This window comes from Neolamprologus brichardi, chromosome 7 (assembly GCF_056152115.1).
Source record: "Neolamprologus brichardi isolate AB-2024 chromosome 7, ASM5615211v1, whole genome shotgun sequence".
NCBI classification, from domain to species: Eukaryota; Metazoa; Chordata; class Actinopteri; order Cichliformes; family Cichlidae; genus Neolamprologus; species Neolamprologus brichardi.
Window position 1 is genome coordinate 65188127 of NC_142110.1, and position 17327 is coordinate 65205453.

The 17327-nt window shown below is 40.1% G+C and overlaps 2 protein-coding genes across 2 annotated transcripts; both read left to right on the plus strand.

The window, feature by feature from the left end:
* The first annotated feature begins 1341 nt into the window (after positions 1 to 1341).
* On the plus strand, positions 1342 to 5204 carry LOC102799475 (olfactomedin-4-like). The gene is made up of 7 exons (XM_087844557.1): positions 1342 to 1440; positions 1526 to 1642; positions 1707 to 1925; positions 2143 to 2296; positions 3032 to 3259; positions 4479 to 4647; positions 4769 to 5204. Exons 1-7 carry the CDS (start codon positions 1342 to 1344, stop codon positions 5202 to 5204), a joined length of 1422 nt encoding a protein of 473 aa, XP_087700683.1.
* A 3768-nt stretch (positions 5205 to 8972) lies between these two features.
* LOC148102312 (olfactomedin-4-like) lies at positions 8973 to 12075 on the plus strand. The gene is made up of 7 exons (XM_087844558.1): positions 8973 to 9056; positions 9180 to 9302; positions 9371 to 9589; positions 9858 to 10011; positions 10610 to 10837; positions 11392 to 11560; positions 11640 to 12075. Exons 1-7 carry the CDS (start codon positions 9003 to 9005, stop codon positions 12073 to 12075), a joined length of 1383 nt encoding a protein of 460 aa, XP_087700684.1. The 5' UTR covers positions 8973 to 9002.
* The last annotated feature ends 5252 nt before the right edge of the window (positions 12076 to 17327 follow it).

Here is a 17327-nt window from a genome sequence, read left to right on the forward strand (position 1 = left end):
GTGATCAAACAATGAAATTACCTATAAACAAGGTCAATGAATGTGGCAATATGAATCATAATACGTAAATGTACAGAAATATACAGTTAGCAGTTGGTTTAAATAATAATGGATTGCATGCCCTGGGACAGACTGACAGAGGCGAGGCTGCCATATCGCACCATCGGCCCCTTTGGCCATCACCAGTAGGCGGTAGGTAAAGAGTCTTGACCACGGACACAATAACGAGAGTGTCCGAGTTGGGCCACGAAGGATACACCCGAAATGAAGGACACATCTGTCGGCCGCATTTGTAGTATCCTTCAAATTGGGACAGCCTTCGTTCCCTGGCTGTGACTTAATCGGTCTACAAATGCAGCAGGATGCAGCCTAGGAATTGAGACACGGCGATAGCGTCGGTATGTTACGTTTTGGGATGAGAATGTGTTGCTTTAAAATCTTTTAGTCTTATTCCAGTTGACTCATTTCTGTTTGCTGGTTTTTGTCAATAATTATAAAAGACAACATATGAGAATGGAGACCTCAAATGTTTACCAGATATGTTTATCGATATTTCATATATAAAAAAGGAAAAACATGACACATTTTTTCAAAACTATACAAATTGTTTTCCTCACATCCTAAATGTTATTGAGTGGTGAGTTAATCAACCCATAAAAATACATTGCAAATCAAATAGGTTAATTGGAAAATCCAAATTGCCATTAGGAGTGAATGTGAGTGCGAATGGTTGTCTATCCCTGTGTGTTGGCCCTGCGACAGACTGGCGACCTGTCCAGGGTGTACCCCGCCTCTCGCCCTATGACAGCTGGGATAGGCTCCAGCGCCCCCCGTGACCCTGAAAAGGATAAGCGGAAGTGAATGGATGGATGGATGGTATAATTGGACATGATATAATTTTTCTTTCTGTGGTATTTTTTGCACTCATGTAGATTTTTCACTTCCTGTTCCTGAAACCTGTTACTACATCTTCCATTGAGAGATGCTGCATATGAAATGTCCTTAAAATCCTCACAGAAAGGTGCATGAATCAGTTGTTTGGATTACCTTTGTATATTTCACATATTCCAACTTTTATTATCAGATGCGCAGGAATGTGCTTATTCAGTTAAGATGTAATAGTTTTCTGCATTTTTTTTATTGTTGCTTTTATTCCACTGTGTTGCAGTATCTGTAGTAACAGTGCGTTTTTCTTTTTTCCTCTTTGTGGTTATTGTTTCTTGTTTAAGTTGTTCTCTTTCTCTCTTTGTGTCGTGCTTTCTCTCGCTTTCGTTCGGTGTCTGTGATTGTCAACATTTTTTATTTCTTCTCTAGACGTTCGCACGATTCCTCACAAGTTTGATGTTGCTGCTTCAGTCAGACACACAATTTTCTCTCTGGTCCAACATGAGGCTGTATGTGATCATTCCACTGTGTGCTCTGCTCACCGTCACCAAGCAGGTAAGAAACACTGAAGCCTCAGGTCACATAGAAATCTTTTTAAAACTTTAGTACAATTCATGAAACACCACCCTTACATTTTCAGGAGCATACGGAGTGTACATGCGAGCTGAATAACTCAGAGAGAATATTCCCCCATGAAAAACTCAGAAAAGTTGAAAGCAGTACATCAGACTGCAAAAGCAACATCATCCCACAGAAGGTAAGTTACCCTGCGACTCATAGTGTCATTCTGTTTGTTTGTTTAACCACTGCTGTCTCTGCAGTCTGTGGAGCTGAAGAGTCTACTGCAGGGGTTGGAGCAACGTCTTACCCAGCTGAGCAATGATGTGCTGATCCTGGAAAAGGAGGATGACAGAGGGCTGTATGGCGTTCTCAGCCTGTATCTTATAGAGAATGAAATGAATGAGATCAAGCAGCTGATTGACAAGCTCGACAGCACCACCCAGGAACACCAGATCCTCGCTGCTAGCGCCACTCGCCAGGTACATTCATGTCCACATGCTGCAAAACACTGACAGTGTACATCTACTATTGTGTTTTCACTATTCTATATTATAGATGGTGTTAACAGAACAGTGACATTTATTTATATATACATTGTTTTAAGTGCCCTTTTGTTGATTTGTGGAGTATCAAGCCATGTTAAGAAATACATTTTTCTTTGTTTTGCTCCACATTTGAATGTCTTCTTTCTCTCAGCTGGAGATCATGAAAACAGAAATGAAAGCGCTGGAGAAGTTCGACACCATGCAGGTGATAAAGGGACGACAAACCATCGAGGTTCTGAGGACAGACCTGGACAGTTGCAAAACGGAAGTGAAGGCACTCACCCAGCGTCCACAGCTTCCACAGGGTGAGTTATGCCTCACTTGCGATTGTTATGAGGTTGAAACCTCTATAGGACTAGTATGGCTCACAGTTAATACTAGAAGTGGGGAAAAAATCGATACTGTGTAGTATGGTGATATTTTGTTTGCTAATAATGTATGGATACAGGGACAGCAGAAATTGATATTTTGTTACAAAAAAGGTTTTTGTGCTCTGACTTCAGAGCATGTTGATCCTTTTTCTGAGCAAGAATCCTGACATTCCTTCACTGTCCAAATGTGTTTAACTTTTTTTATGGCAGCAATAAACATGACAGTTTACTTATTTTAATTTAAGACATGTTTTATTTTAATTAAGTTTAAAACTTTTTTATTTAATGTAAAATTATATTTTGTTTTAATTTACTTTCAAATTCTTCAGTTGCTGAAGGGGCTGCATAGTTTTCATAAACTGCATAGTTCAGAATAGCTATAATTGTACCAGATGGTTGATTCAGTTAAGTTGGACTAGACTGTAATACAAACCGTTCAGTTTGTCAACAATCAAACCTAAATGAGAGAAAGACTGAGTGTGAGACTTTGATATTAGATAAAATGAATATTGATAAAGTTTACCTTTATGTACAGAATCTGAATATCGCAAAATATTTTAAAAAATTGCAATAATATCGTATCGTGCGCTAAGTATTGTGATAATATCGTATCGTGGGATGTATGGTGATTCCCACCTCTAGTTAATACACACTTTAATTTTCCTTCAGGTACCTGTCCTCACAGCCGGCTTGTTAGTGTTACCGGGCCAGTGTTCTACACAGAAGGAGAGTATCCTGGCTTGTATTCCTATGGAGCCTGGGGCTGTGATCCCAAACCAGAGAAAGGGAAAGAGAACTGGTATTGGTTGGTGATGATGACTTCCAACAACAGATACTCCAACTACATTCGTTTTTACTCCAGCCTGAACTCTCTCATTAGGGGGGTGAGCGCCCCAGGTAAGGAACTGCTGTGTAGTGTCAAACGTGCCAGTCGTCCCTTTGAAGTGGCCGATGACAGGATCTAATTCCTTTGAGATTTTTTAAAGACAATGAAAACCTGCTTTCCTTTAACTTGTGTTACTGAAAGTAAATGAGAATGACAGTGACTGCAGAGCTTCACAAATGTTGAAGTCCGGTGATACAGATCATTAGAAAGTTAACATGCACTTTAATTTAACAAAAAAAACTGACTAAAGCAGCATCGGGTGCAGTTTCTAGCAAATATTACGTTTAAATAAACTGAGAATATTCTTTGAAATAAATTGTAAAATGTTTGAAAGAAAGAAACAACTTCACCTGCATTGGAGGACTTCCTTGGAGATACTCTAGTAAATAGTTCTTATAAGAGAATAATATAAGTCATTAACTGATAAAGCTTCTTCAGTTCTAAGGTCAAATGGTGGGGAGTCCCAGATTTAAACCTAGTGGGAGTTTCCCCCCACAGAGGGACAAAAGGACCCCCTGATGATCCTCTAACCGCCTGAGCCAAGGTGTGAAACTTTGTGTGGGTCCCAATCAGCCAGAGTTTCGGGTGAGCTCATTGTGAAACCTGGCCCTGGTTTACGATTTTACGATGGTTTGCAGTGGTTTACGACACCAACTGTCAATCTATAATCCAGTTTTGAGTTCCCTCCCCAGATGCCTTAACACCCACTCACATCCTGGGCCATCTGACCTCAGGAATTCGCATGATAAGGTGGGGCCAGGTTTCACAATGAACTCACCCGAAACTCTGGCTGATTGGGACCCACACAAAGTTTCACACCTTGGCTCAGGCGATTAGAGGATCATCAGGGGGTCCTTTTGTCCCTCTGTGGGGGGACACTCCCACTAGATTTAAATCTGGGACTCTCCACCATTTGACCTTAGAACTGAAGAAGCTTCTCGGATGAGAGGTGAAACGTCTTCAAGTAACTTAAAGAAGTCCAGACGCTTTTCTTTGCGAGCTCCTTGGACTACGATGACCTGGATGACTAAGAACCTTCACAGACATTACCTGATAAAGTTCTATTAAACAATGTTATGTATTGATGCTTTACTAACTGTGCATATTTTAATGTGTCATACTGTGTAGATCTAAACTGCTTATTCGTTCTCTAAAAACACAACCAATGATCCTTAAATTTGAGTTTCCCCATCACACTGCTTCTTCTCCTTTCACTTCTTTTTCTGCCAGGAAATGTCTATATCCACACCTCTAACCCAACTACCAACACCATCCAGGGTCCAAATAATGTTCTGTATGGAGGGGCTTTGTATTACAACTGTTACAACCGAGATGCTGTTTGTCGTTTCGACCTCACCACCAAACACGTTACTACCTTAGAACTACACCAAGGCACTAGGTTTTTTTCCACAACTTTGTATTTGAGCTCATTACTGCAAGAATATGAAACATAACTATGATGGAAACGTTCATTTATGAATAATAGTGTAAAACATTCACTGTTGTCCTCTGTTAACCAGATATAACTCAAAGGCTAACTTCTGCCACCTTGAGGAGTGTTACCCATACACTGATCTGGATCTTGCAACGGATGAATCTGGTGTCTGGGTGGTCTTCACCACCTCCCTGGACTTTGGCAACATGATCCTGTCCAAGGTGGAGGAGGGTAAACCACCTGCACTTGGAAAGACCTGGCAAACGTCAGTGTACAAGCAGGCGGTGACCAACACCTTCATGGCCTGTGGCGTTCTCTACGCCACACGTTACGTCAACCAAGAGCTCGAGGAGATCTTTTACTCATTCAATACCGTGACGGGGAAGGAGCGGTTCAACCTGGGCATCTTCATCAGCAAGATTTCTCCCAACATTCAAGCCCTGAACTACAGCCCTGTGGACCAGACACTACATGTCTACTCTGACTCCAACATGGTTTACTATAAAGTGATTTTTGAGTAAATTCATAAAAGACCCGATTCAAATAACTGCTCCAGTAAAATAAATATTCATGAAGGTCAGAAAAAAGGGCTGAAAAACCTTAATATATGGGGTAGCTTTTAGGGTTAATTTTCATAGTAATGGTCAATGTGTTTAATAATTTGCTAATTTTATTAGTTAGTTTGCTAATTCTTTTGTTTTTTTTCTTTTACTGACTTAAGAGATTTTTTAATGACATCTTTAACTGACTTTATATAAAAGTATAAAAAAAATTCTAATGAGAGTCAATATTTTTGTGTTTGAGGTGACAAATACTTTTGTGTTTTTGCCCCTGTCAATGGAAAATTGTACTTAGTAGTCAGTATAATCTTTTAATGATATAAGTTTGCATATGATAGAATACTGCATGTAACCATTTGTGTTTAGAAGTATATAGTTGGTGGCATATTGAAAGAATGTCTCATCCTAGGAGGTCTGTAACAACGTTGTGTACATTCCAGGGTGTTCTGGCATGCACCCCCACATCCTAGGAGCATGGGAAAGGTCGTACCGTGTCTTATTGTTTTACGGTAGGATTAACGTAGCTATGTCAGTTTTAGTCTAAGTGCCTTTTTTACATATAGATGAACTGTTGGATTTTCCAGACCAGCAGGTTAAGGGAAGTCGTTTATGGGGTCACACTCTGACACACACACACACACACATACATATACACCTCCGCATTCCAATGTATGGAACAAACGCCCACTGAAGTGTATAAATAAAGACCAGGGCAGTCCTCAGTGCGAATCTTGGAGCCTCACTCTGTGTGTGAGCTCTGGAGGCTGCCCTTGCTAGCAAGAAAATCTGTGTTTCTCGTCTCTGATTCTCTGCTGAAGAAGTGTTTTAGAATATATCTCTTAACAGCCCCCTAACATTCTAATAAATTACATTAAACCATTTGCAGAAATGCAATATTGCCAAATTTATCTAAGCTGTATTTGATTTAAACCAGGGGTCTCGAAACCCCAGGCCTCGAGGGCCGGTGTCCTGCAGGTTGTAGATCTCACCGTGGGCCAACACACCTGAAATAGTTCATTACCAGGCCTCTGGAGAACTTCAAGACATACTGAGGAGGTAATTTAGCCATTTAAATCAGCTTTGTTGGATCAAGGACACATCTAAAATCTGAGCTCTGGAGTCCGAGACCCCTGCTTTAAACTACTTATTTTGTTACAGCTGTTACAAAATGAATAACTGATCCTTTACCCTCTAAAGTCTAAATCATCTTTGGTGCTGACCACGACTATGGCCCCAAGGCCTAAGAAAAGAGCACTTCTTTGGAAAACATGTTATGAGCTGTGCAGTAGATGTTAGTTTAAATGACCATTTGTGTTGTCCTCTAATTGCCAAAACCTAAGTGAACTACTTTTGAACCAGAACACAAATTAAATCTTCTAATGCACATCTGCACAGCAAATTAATCAAGTTTAACATTTCCAATTCAAAATGAAAATATGAACAAAGCATATTGATTATTAAGTCTAAGCATAACTAAGTTTAAGCCCATTCTTTTCTTTTAGTGCTTATATTCCACTAAAATATATCAGTGACCAACTCGGACTTCATTTGAAAATCTAAAAGAAACCTTTTAATTTCTAAAAATGTGTTTGCAATACTTTAAAACATAATCAAACTCTGTGCTAAAGGTATTACCGGAGACTTGGTGTATGTAAAGCAGTTAAAGGGCTTAGAACACAATAAATTCAACCATCGCTAAGACATTGTATGCATAACACAAACCACAATATAAAAATAAAAATTTATTATTGCAGTCTGAGTGCAAAGTGTGCACTTTCTGTTCCTAAAACTTCACCGTTACAGGATCCACAACAAAAATTCTGCACGTAAGTCTCTATAAAGCCTAAAAAAACAAGGGTACATATTAGTCACCGTCTGCCTTTATGCAGGGTCTTATTGCATCATCCAGCCACAGCACTGAGCTATGAATGCTTATTGACTAGCAGACTGTAATAGTGTTAACAGAGTGTTATTACAACAGGTTTAGACTGCTACCTGTACACAAAACTTTATCTCTGGTGATTATTCAATAAATAAAGGTTTAAGAGATGTCTGTATGAAAACAGACAATTATCTTTGTGTAGAGATAGACTGTACTTGGTTCTTGACATCCACTGCCTAACATTACTGTTGCTATGTTTGCTTAACCTTCTGTTTATCTGATGTCTTTAATATGGTGGCAAAAAATAGATGGACTGCTTCCAGTTGGAGACCTCAGTCTTGTATAAGGGACAATTTCAAATGGCCTTGAAATACCCATCTTGGAATCTGGATTCCTGTTCTTTGTCCACTCTTGTTTGATTCATTTCATTGTGGTTTTCCACCTGTTGTCTTTGTGGTCTCTAGTTTTTGTCAGAAAAGTCGGGATCTGTGTCTAGCACCTGAGAGCTGTCTTTATCATACTCCACAGAACAAAACTGTGGTATGAACACATTTTTAATTTCTTTAGTCAATTAATGACAGCTTCCTTTGATACATTTTTTTTAGGGAAGGTCCAAATCACACATGTTGCATCATAAATTGTCTCCAGCATATTGTGAAAAAGTCCTGGTGTTAAACTGACCTGCCTGCAGTTCGTAATATTATTCAACACGTTCTCATCTCAACACGTAACATACCGACAGTTTGTCATAGTCGTCGGCATGAGAGCGGGTTGAATCTATAAATGTGTGACATGAAGATCAAATCTGTTCACTTTCAGATCCTGAATCACTTTGGAAAACACTATGTGTATGGTTAAGGTTAGGGTTAGGGCTGGAATGGATGGCTGGAGCCTGTGCTTCAAGCGTGTCAAGCGTTTCATAAGGACAGACAGTTATCTTTTATGTTACTATGAGACGCTTAGGGGAGTGACAAATGTTATGTGTTGGGAAAATTAAATAGATAAAAATAATAAAATAATTTACATTTCTTGAATTTCTTGGACAAGTATGTATTGCTGATCCCTGTCTGGTATAGTCTGAGGCATGAATAAATTATGCATTATTTTAGCACAGACTGCTAACGTGATACGGTTAAAAGAGCTTAGCGTGCACCAAAATGAGGTAGTGGCTAACACACTGCACGAATAACAAAGACCAGAACGAAATAAAAAATTCAAAAGGTGCAATTGGACACATTGTGATTTTAGTCTCTGGCTATTTTATGACTTGTCTCATTTTCTAGTCACCGCAGGTTTAGCTGTGACTCATACTCATTATAAAACAAAACATGTTCCCAGCATAAACTTTACTGTATGTAGCAAATACAGTAAAATTATAGTAAGTAAATATATTGTATAAAGTTTATTTTGTATTATGTTTTTTGTTGTGTGTTCTAATAGTGTTTAAGAGTGCATTTGAGCAAACTGTTGCAAAGACTCAGATTGCACTGACAGTTTTAAATCTGCAAAGAAACTTGCTGATGCTAAAATATGTGCATGTCAGTAAACACAGAAAAATCATATCTTGAAGAATGCAGTGTTGTGTTTCATAAATCATTACTGCCATTGGCTCTGAGAATCTATATTGATTAAATTCGTAGATGATTAAATGTCCTGTGCTGAACAGCAGTGAAAAGGGGAAAACAACTTTAAAAAGTTTTTGTAATTAACAAAAAATGTCATGAGAAACAGTGACAAATGTCGCTGAGATGCATGATGCATGAAATACAAACACACCCACATCCACTTCCTCACATGCCGAGGTTAGCGGGAATGTTCACAAGCTGCTGCAGCAGTTTACAGATAGTTTTGTTCAGCTCTGCTCTCTCTGATTCACCATGAAGCTGTACGTGATCATTTCACTGTGGGCTCTGCTCACATTCACCCATCAGGTAAGAAATACTGAAGACTTCCTTTAAATGATAAAATATCCATTTTGAATAAAGCGACAAATACAAAATCCCACTAAATGTGATCTTCTGCTTATTTCACTTAAAAATAAATTTAAATTTCAGGCTCCTCCACGAGAAAAGTGTGCATGCGAGCTAAATAACTCAGAGAAGGCATTCCCTCATGAAAAACTCAGGATAGTTGAAACCAACGTATCAGACTGCAACAGCAACATCACCCCACAGAAGGTAACTAGTCTTTTAAAGCTCTCATGCTGTGTGTCTCCATTCCTGGTTAATCACTGCTGCCTCTGCAGACTGTGGAGCTGGAGAGTCTGCTGCTGGGGTTGGAGCGTCGTCTTTCCCAGCTGAACAAAGACGTGCTGATCCTGGAGAAGGAGGATGACGGAGAGCTGTATGGAGTTCTCAGCTTGTATGTTATAGAGAATGAAATGACTGAGATCAAGCAGCTGATTGACAAGCTCAACAGCACCACCCAGCAACACCAGATCCTCACTGCTAACGCCACTGAACAGGTAGATTCACAACCACATGCTGCAAAACAGTGACATCACTGTAAAGAGTATATTTACTATTGTTTTTACGCTGTCTTGTAAAATCATCATCACAGTTATGTTATGTTATGTTATGTTATGTTATGTTATGTTATGTTATGTTATGTTATGGAAACAAAAAGTCTTGAAATTACGTCAAAAGAGCATTTCGAAAAGTATTTGATATTGATAAGTGTGTTGTATTCGATTTTCTATTTCGCTTGATCTTTTAACATCTGCTGTCTCCAAGCTGGATAACCTGAAAGCAGAGATGCAAGAGCTGGAGAGGTTCGACACCATGCAGGTGATAAAGGGACAGCAAGTCAACTCTGCTCTGAAGGCAGATCTGTTCAAGTGCAACAAAAAAATGAACACTACCGTCACACCCACCGAGCCTCCACAGGGTGAGTCTAACAACCAGGTGGGGTTGGATGGCTGCTACTGAGGCCCTGAAGGGGTTAATAAACCGTTATACAGAAGACCAAACATGAACTAAACTGAGCTCAATACAATGAAACTAAAAACCATCAAACTAAGACGAGTTATGAAGGCATTACCAAACTATTTGAAGGCCATTATTGTATAATGTGAAGGATTATTGGCATGTGGTCAACATTTGCCTTATTTACCAAAAACGTATTGAGTACTTTCCAGGATCCTTACTTGTCAGAATCGATTATAAATGTAAATGTGTTAATAATGTCTGTTTAAACCTTTTCCCGTGATTATCTTGATGTTGGCTTGAAATGAAATATCTCCCTCTACTGTTACTGCAGCTTACTGCAACTTCTGCATGCGTGTACATTTCACATTTTGGAGAGGCAAAGCATGAAATGAACCGCGTGTCTACTACACGCTTTGTTGTGATAGCGGGTTGCCTCGGTATACAAAAGTATTCTAGAGACAAGTAGGAGGCTATTTGTCTGACAGCTGGTTGTACTATGCACTGCATCCATAAAAGTAGCCGCAGAAAGAATAACTGTTACACACTTCTCCCCTCAGGTACCTGTCCGCGCAGCCGGCTTCTTAATGTCACTGGACCAAGGGTCTACACAGCAGGAGAATATCCTGGCTCGTATGCTTACGGAGCCTGGGGCCGTGATCCCAGACCAGAGGAAGGCAAAGAAAGCTGGTACTGGCTGGTCATGTTGACTTCCAGTAACATATATGCCCACTATGTTCGTCTTTACAGCAGTCTGAGTTCTCTCATCATTGGAGTGAGCGTCCCAGGTAAGGAACTGCTCTTTTCTTGTGGTTAGTTGTCAGAGGTACAATTTATGTAGCAAAGCATTTTGGGTTTTATTGCAATCACTTTGAAGTGGTTTGTTGATTTTATGTAAAAAAGTCATTCACCCTGCAGGTTTACCAGATTTTGTGGTAAAACTTGAAGGAAAGCATAGAGAATATAAAGTAATTTTATTCGGCATATCTACAATAGCTAACTATTTGAGGCATTCAGCTCAACAGTTGTGCAGATCTTTACAAAGATTAATGTGCACTTTAATTTGTAAATGAAGACTGAGAGAGACTGATAAGCATTTGGTGGACTAGCAACTACTTGTTGGCGCAGGATAGTATCTTTCTTTTTCACCAACGAGTGCTGGTCCTGCACACATGCATAGTCAGTTCTGCCTTGGTTCCTTCTGAGACCTACATTTAGAAAGTCCTTATGAACAATTTTTTGCAGTTCTTCTTTATTAATGACACATTTTTTACATACTAGAAATTGTTAAAATATTTTCTCACATTTATTCTTCCTTATCGTTCGTCTTCTTCTTTTTCAGGTAACGTCCAGATCCACTCCTCAAACCCAACTACCAACACCATCCAGGGTCCAAATAATGTTCTGTATGGAGGGGCTTTGTACTACAACTGTTACAACCAAGATTATGTTTGTCGATTTAATCTCACCACTAAAAGTGTCACGACCTTACAACTACCAAAAGGCACCAGGTTTGTCTTGGACCTCATTACTGCATGAAATGCTGAATAACTATAACAGAAACTTTCACTGCTATCCTTTGTTAACCAGGTACAACTCAAAAGGTAACTTCTGCCATCTTGAGGATTGCTACCCATACACTGACCTGGACCTGGCAACAGATGAGTCTGGTGTCTGGGTGGTCTACACCACCACTCAGGACTTTGGCAACTTGGTTCTCTCCAAGCTAGAGGAGGGTGAAACACCAGTGCTTGGAAAGACCTGGCGCACTTCAATCTACAAGCGGGCAGTGACCAACACCTTCATGGCGTGTGGGGTTCTCTATGCGACACGTTACATTAACAGGGAGGTCGAGGAGATCTTTTACTCATTCAACACCGTGACGGGACAGGAGAAGTTCAACATTGGCATCTTCATGAACAAGATGTCTACCAACATTCAAAGCCTAAACTACAGCCCTGTGGACCAGATGCTGCATGCTTACTGTGACTCCAACATGGTTTCCTATAAGGTGTTGTTTGGGTAAATTGATATGTTGATGCTTAAAGCCAATTTTAACATAAATGAAATAAACATTAAAACCTCCCTACTTCCTCCTTGTGATATTTGCCATTTAGATAAATGGTAAATGGCCTGTATTTGTATAGTGCTTTTCTAGTCCCTAAGGACCCCAAAGTGCTTTACACTACATTCAGTCATCCACCCATTTACACACACATTCACACACAGGTGATGGCAAGCTACTTTGTAGCCACAGCTGCCCTGGGGCGCACTGACAGAGGCAAGGCTGCCGGACACTGGCGCCACCGGGCCCTCTGACCACCACCAGTAGGCAACAGGTGAAGTGGCTTGCCCAAGGACACAATGACAGAGACTGTCAGAGCCAGGGCTCGAACCGGCAACAAGACGAACTGCCAACTCTTGAGCCATGATCACATTTAGGTGGCTGATTCTACAGGAGATATCTGCGAAGCTTTCTCCGATGCATTTACAGTTAAATTTAATTTGTGCAACATTTTAAATTCTCCCTCAAGCATCATAGAAAATCTTCCACATTTTAAAGCTCACAATTTAAGTGCAGACCACTGAAAGTGGAAGAGCTCTTGCAAAGAAGTTGCAGTCTTTGAATCAACCGTGAACTCCTCTGTACACCAAAGTATTCTGGAGTTAATAGTGAATCCAGTCAGTCAGTCCAGCTCTCAACCCAGCTGAGATCCTGTGAGATCTGTGCATAATAAAAAACCTCCATAGCTTAATAAACCAAAGCAATGTTGTAAAGGAGACAAAATTCCTCCATAATGATTTGAGAGACCAGTAAAGTAAAGCAAGTTATTGCAAGATGGTTCTACAGATTATAAAATTATGGGCTTTATATCTTTTTACACACTGCTTCTACATCTGCCTTAGTTTTTCTTAAATAAATGATATGTCATGTGTTGTTGTTCATCTGAGGTTGTATTTAAATTATTTCCCGGTAAGGAGCAGATGGTTTTGTTATTATTTTCTGATATACGAAACCCTGGAATTGCAATAGGGTTTATGTAGCTACCGCAAGGATTGACGTAAGCACCATGTAGAGTTATTAAACAGGGTTTATTCTGGTCTTGACAAACCGTGAGAACTGTTCACGTCCGAATCAATTAAAAAAAACATCACATCAGAATACATTCTTGTGCTTTGTTTCATTTAATCAAAAGTCATTAATCACAGAAATAAACATTTCAAATACACAAACCTCGTGAGTTGGCATCCAGGGGGGGTAGCTAGCCTTTTATGGCCTTAATATATTCTTTTCTATCTTTTTTCTCACTTATTTCTTGTCTTTATCTAACTCTGAACATTACTTTATTCATATGTGGAGCTAACTGAGAGCTGCAGAGTCCAGACACTAGCTGTGTCCCAAAACGTCAGCTGCATCCTTCGGAGGACCCGGCCTTCGCGGTCTACGTGGGCCGGGTCCTTCGAAGACCGAGAAGGTCGGAAGTGCGAGGCTGTGAAATGGGATGGTCTAGCATTCAGATTTGCGTCACCGCTGTGTCGGTGGAGTTTAATAAACTCGGCCGTCTGCTCCTTGCTATAACAGGACACTGGCGTAAATTCTCAACTGTCTCACACTTCTGTTTAATCAGTTTTCTGTTTGACGTTTATTCAGCTGTGTGAAAATCCCGGAGGAACCCGATGGATTAATAAAGTTTTATTTAATCTAAGAACTTTGATCTCAGCCAAACCGATTTACTCCGGAACAAATAAAACACTGAAAAAGGGTAAAAAATTACATTTTTAAGTTATCCGAGTGACTTATATATCATGTTTAACCTGAGTAACGAAAGAGCCGGAGTCTGAAAACAATGAAGCCGGGAGTCCGCTGCTCTCGCCGGCTCGAGTGACCATTGAACCCCCCGGCTTGCTATCGAGCAGGTGGGTAACAGACGTCTCCGAAAACGTCGGCACACTTTTGCAAATATGCGATGTCTTGATAAACCAAGCAGATATTTGTCATTTACACAGCTACTTTCTCGCCTGAACATATGTTAAAAGTTTATTTTGTGACCCAGAAAGATTAATAAGACTATTTTTAAAACTCAGTAGTGGCCGCCATTGTTGGCAGCAGAAATTTGGCTGGGCCGCGCTATGAATTCTGGGATATCGTGTGCCACGAAGGACACACCCGACCCATCCTTCAGATTTGGGGAAATGAAGGACGCATTTGTCGGCTGCATTTGAAGGAGTCGACAAATTGGGACAGCCTTCGACGCCTGGCTGTGACGTAATCGGCCTTCAAATGCGGCCTCCGAAGGATGCAGCCGACGTTTTGGGACACAGCTACTATGTGCGCTAGCAAAAAGGTCACTGGGTGGAGACCCAAACTGCAAAGAACTGTACCCTCCATAGTTCACCACCAGATGGTACAAAAGAGCAAAATCTGGACATAAAGCTCAAAGAAACATCATATGCAAAAGACGGTTACAATTTACTCTTTACCTGTTGCCTGTGTCCTTGTCTTTTGGGAAAATACTTTGCACATGTAATGGCTCAAAAAGGATTCTTTTTTTTTACTGTGCTGCAATTGATTACCGGATTGTTTGTGCCATTAATTAGTGTCAGCTAATTTTTATTCAATCTCCACATAGGATATGCTTGTGTCTTTTAGACCCCATTCCTACAAAACTGCTCAAAGAAGTCCTGCCATTGATTAATTCTTCGATCTTATATATGATCAACCTATCTCTAATAATCGGCTATGTACCACAGGCCTTCAAGGTGGCTGCAGTTAAACCTTTACTCAAAAAGCCATCTCTAGACCCAGCAGTCTTAGCTAATTATAGGCCAATCTCCAACCTTCCTTTCATATCAAAAATCCTTGAAAGAGTAGTTGTCAAACAGCTAACAGATCATCTGCAGAGAAATGGTTTATTTGAAGAGTTTCAGTCAGGTTTCAGAGCTCATCACAGCACAGAAACAGCTTTAGTGAAGGTTACAAATGATCTTCTTATGGCTTCTGACAGTGGACTCATCTCTGTGCTTGTCCTTCTTGACCTTAGTGCAGCATTCGATACTGTTGACCATAATATCCTGTTAGAGCGATTAGAACATGCTGTAGGTATTACAGGTACTGCACTGCAGTGGTTTGTATCATATCTATCTAATAGACTCCAATTTGTGCATGTAAATGGAGAGTCCTCTTCACCCACTGAGGTTAATTATGGAGTTCCACAGGGTTCAGTGCTAGGACCAATTCTGTTTACATTATACATGCTTCCCCTAGGCAGCATCATTAGAAGACATAGCATACATTTTCACTGCTATGCTGATGACACCCAGCTCTATCTGTCCATAAAGCCAGATAACACACACCAATTAGTTAAACTGCAGGAATGTCTTAAAGACATAAAGACTTGGATGGCCACTAACTTTCTGCTTCTTAACTCAGATAAAACTGAGGTCATTGTACTCGGCACTGAAAAGCTTAGAAATATGATATCTAACCAGATTCTTACTCTGGATGGTATTACCTTGGCCTCCAGTAACACTGTGAGGAACCTTGGAGTCATTTTTGACCAGGATATGTCCTTCAACGCACATATTAAACAAATATGTAAGACTGCGTTCTTCCATTTGCGCAACATCTCTAAAATTAGAAATATCCTGTCTCAGAGTGAGGCTGAAAAACTAGTTCATGCATTTATTACTTCCAGGCTGGACTACTGCAATTCATTATTATCAGGATGTCCAAAAAACTCACTGAAAAGCCTTCAGTTAATCCAAAATGCTGCAGCTAGAGTACTGACAGGGACTAGAAAGAGAGAGCATATTTCTCCTGTTTTGACTTCCCTTCATTGGCTTCCTGTTAAATCCAGAATTGAATTCAAAATCCTGCTCCTCACATACAAGATCTTAAATAATCAGGCCCCATCTTATCTTAATGACCTTGTAGTACCATATTACCCTTTTAGAGCACTTCGCTCTCGCTCTGCAGGCCTACTTGTTGTTCCTAGAGTATTTAAAAGTAGAATGGGAGGGAGAGCCTTCAGTTTTCAGGCCCCTCTTCTGTGGAACCAGCTTCCAGTTTGGATTCGGGAGACAGACACTATCTCTACTTTTAAGATTAGGCTTCAAACTTTCCTTTTTGCTAAAGCATATAGTTAGGGCTGGACCAGGTGACCCTGAATCCTCCCTTAGTTATGCTGCAGTAGATGTAGGCTGCCGGGGGATTCCCATGATGCATTGAGTTTTTCCTTTCCAGTCACCTTTCTCGCTCTCTATGTATTAACAGACCTCTCTGTATTGAATCATATCTGTTATTAATCTCTGTCTCTCTTCCACAGCATGTCTTTTATCCTGTCTTCCTTCTCTCACCCCAACCGGTCGCAGCAGATGGCCGCCCCTCCCTGAGCCTGGTTCTGCCGGAGGTTTCTTCCTGTTAAAAGGGAGTTTTTCCTTCCCACTGTCGCCAAAGTGCTTGCTCATAGGGGGTCATGTGATTGTTGGGCTTTTCTCTGTATCTATGAAGCGCCTTGAGGCGACATTTGTTGTGATTTGGCGCTATATAAATAAAATTGAATTGAATTAAATTGAATTGTGAAGATGGAATATGGGGGAGAGCAGAAGTGCGTTGAAGTTCCACAAAGTGATGAATGAAGGACATGCATATTGTATTGAAGAAATAAGTGATGAGAATGCTGTTATTTGCATTTACCAGCTCACCTATGTCAGACCTTTTGATAAACAAAATTCTAATGAAAACGAGAACATGTACACTGTTACATCTTTCAGAAAATGTTTTGAAATTGTGGTGCACAGTTCAGAATAAATGTTTTTCAAAAACCATTGCGTCTTTTTAGTAAATGTTTATTTCCAAAAGAAATTTCTAGAAGTTCAGAACAGGAAAATTCCCGCTTTTTAGAATTAATTAGAAGATAACTCTTACGTAGTTAAACTAAAATACTCTTTGAGAGTTAATATATAAACTCTTAACACCAAGTGCTAAATCATCAACTCCAGACAGATTTGGTGTTTAACACTAAATCAGAGTTAACGTACCAACTCTCCAAAAAGAGTTAAATTAACACTCTCTGGTGTGGACCCATATAGACACTTTAATAGTGTTGAAATCAAATCTGACAGTGTTAATTTGGACATGCTGGATTTGCTGTGTACCGGACCATAGTTGACCCACCACCAAACCGGTCATGCTGAACAATGTTACAGGCAGCTTCTCCAGGCCTTTTCACATTTGTTATATGTGCTCAGGGTGAACGTGCAGGGTCCCTATGGTGG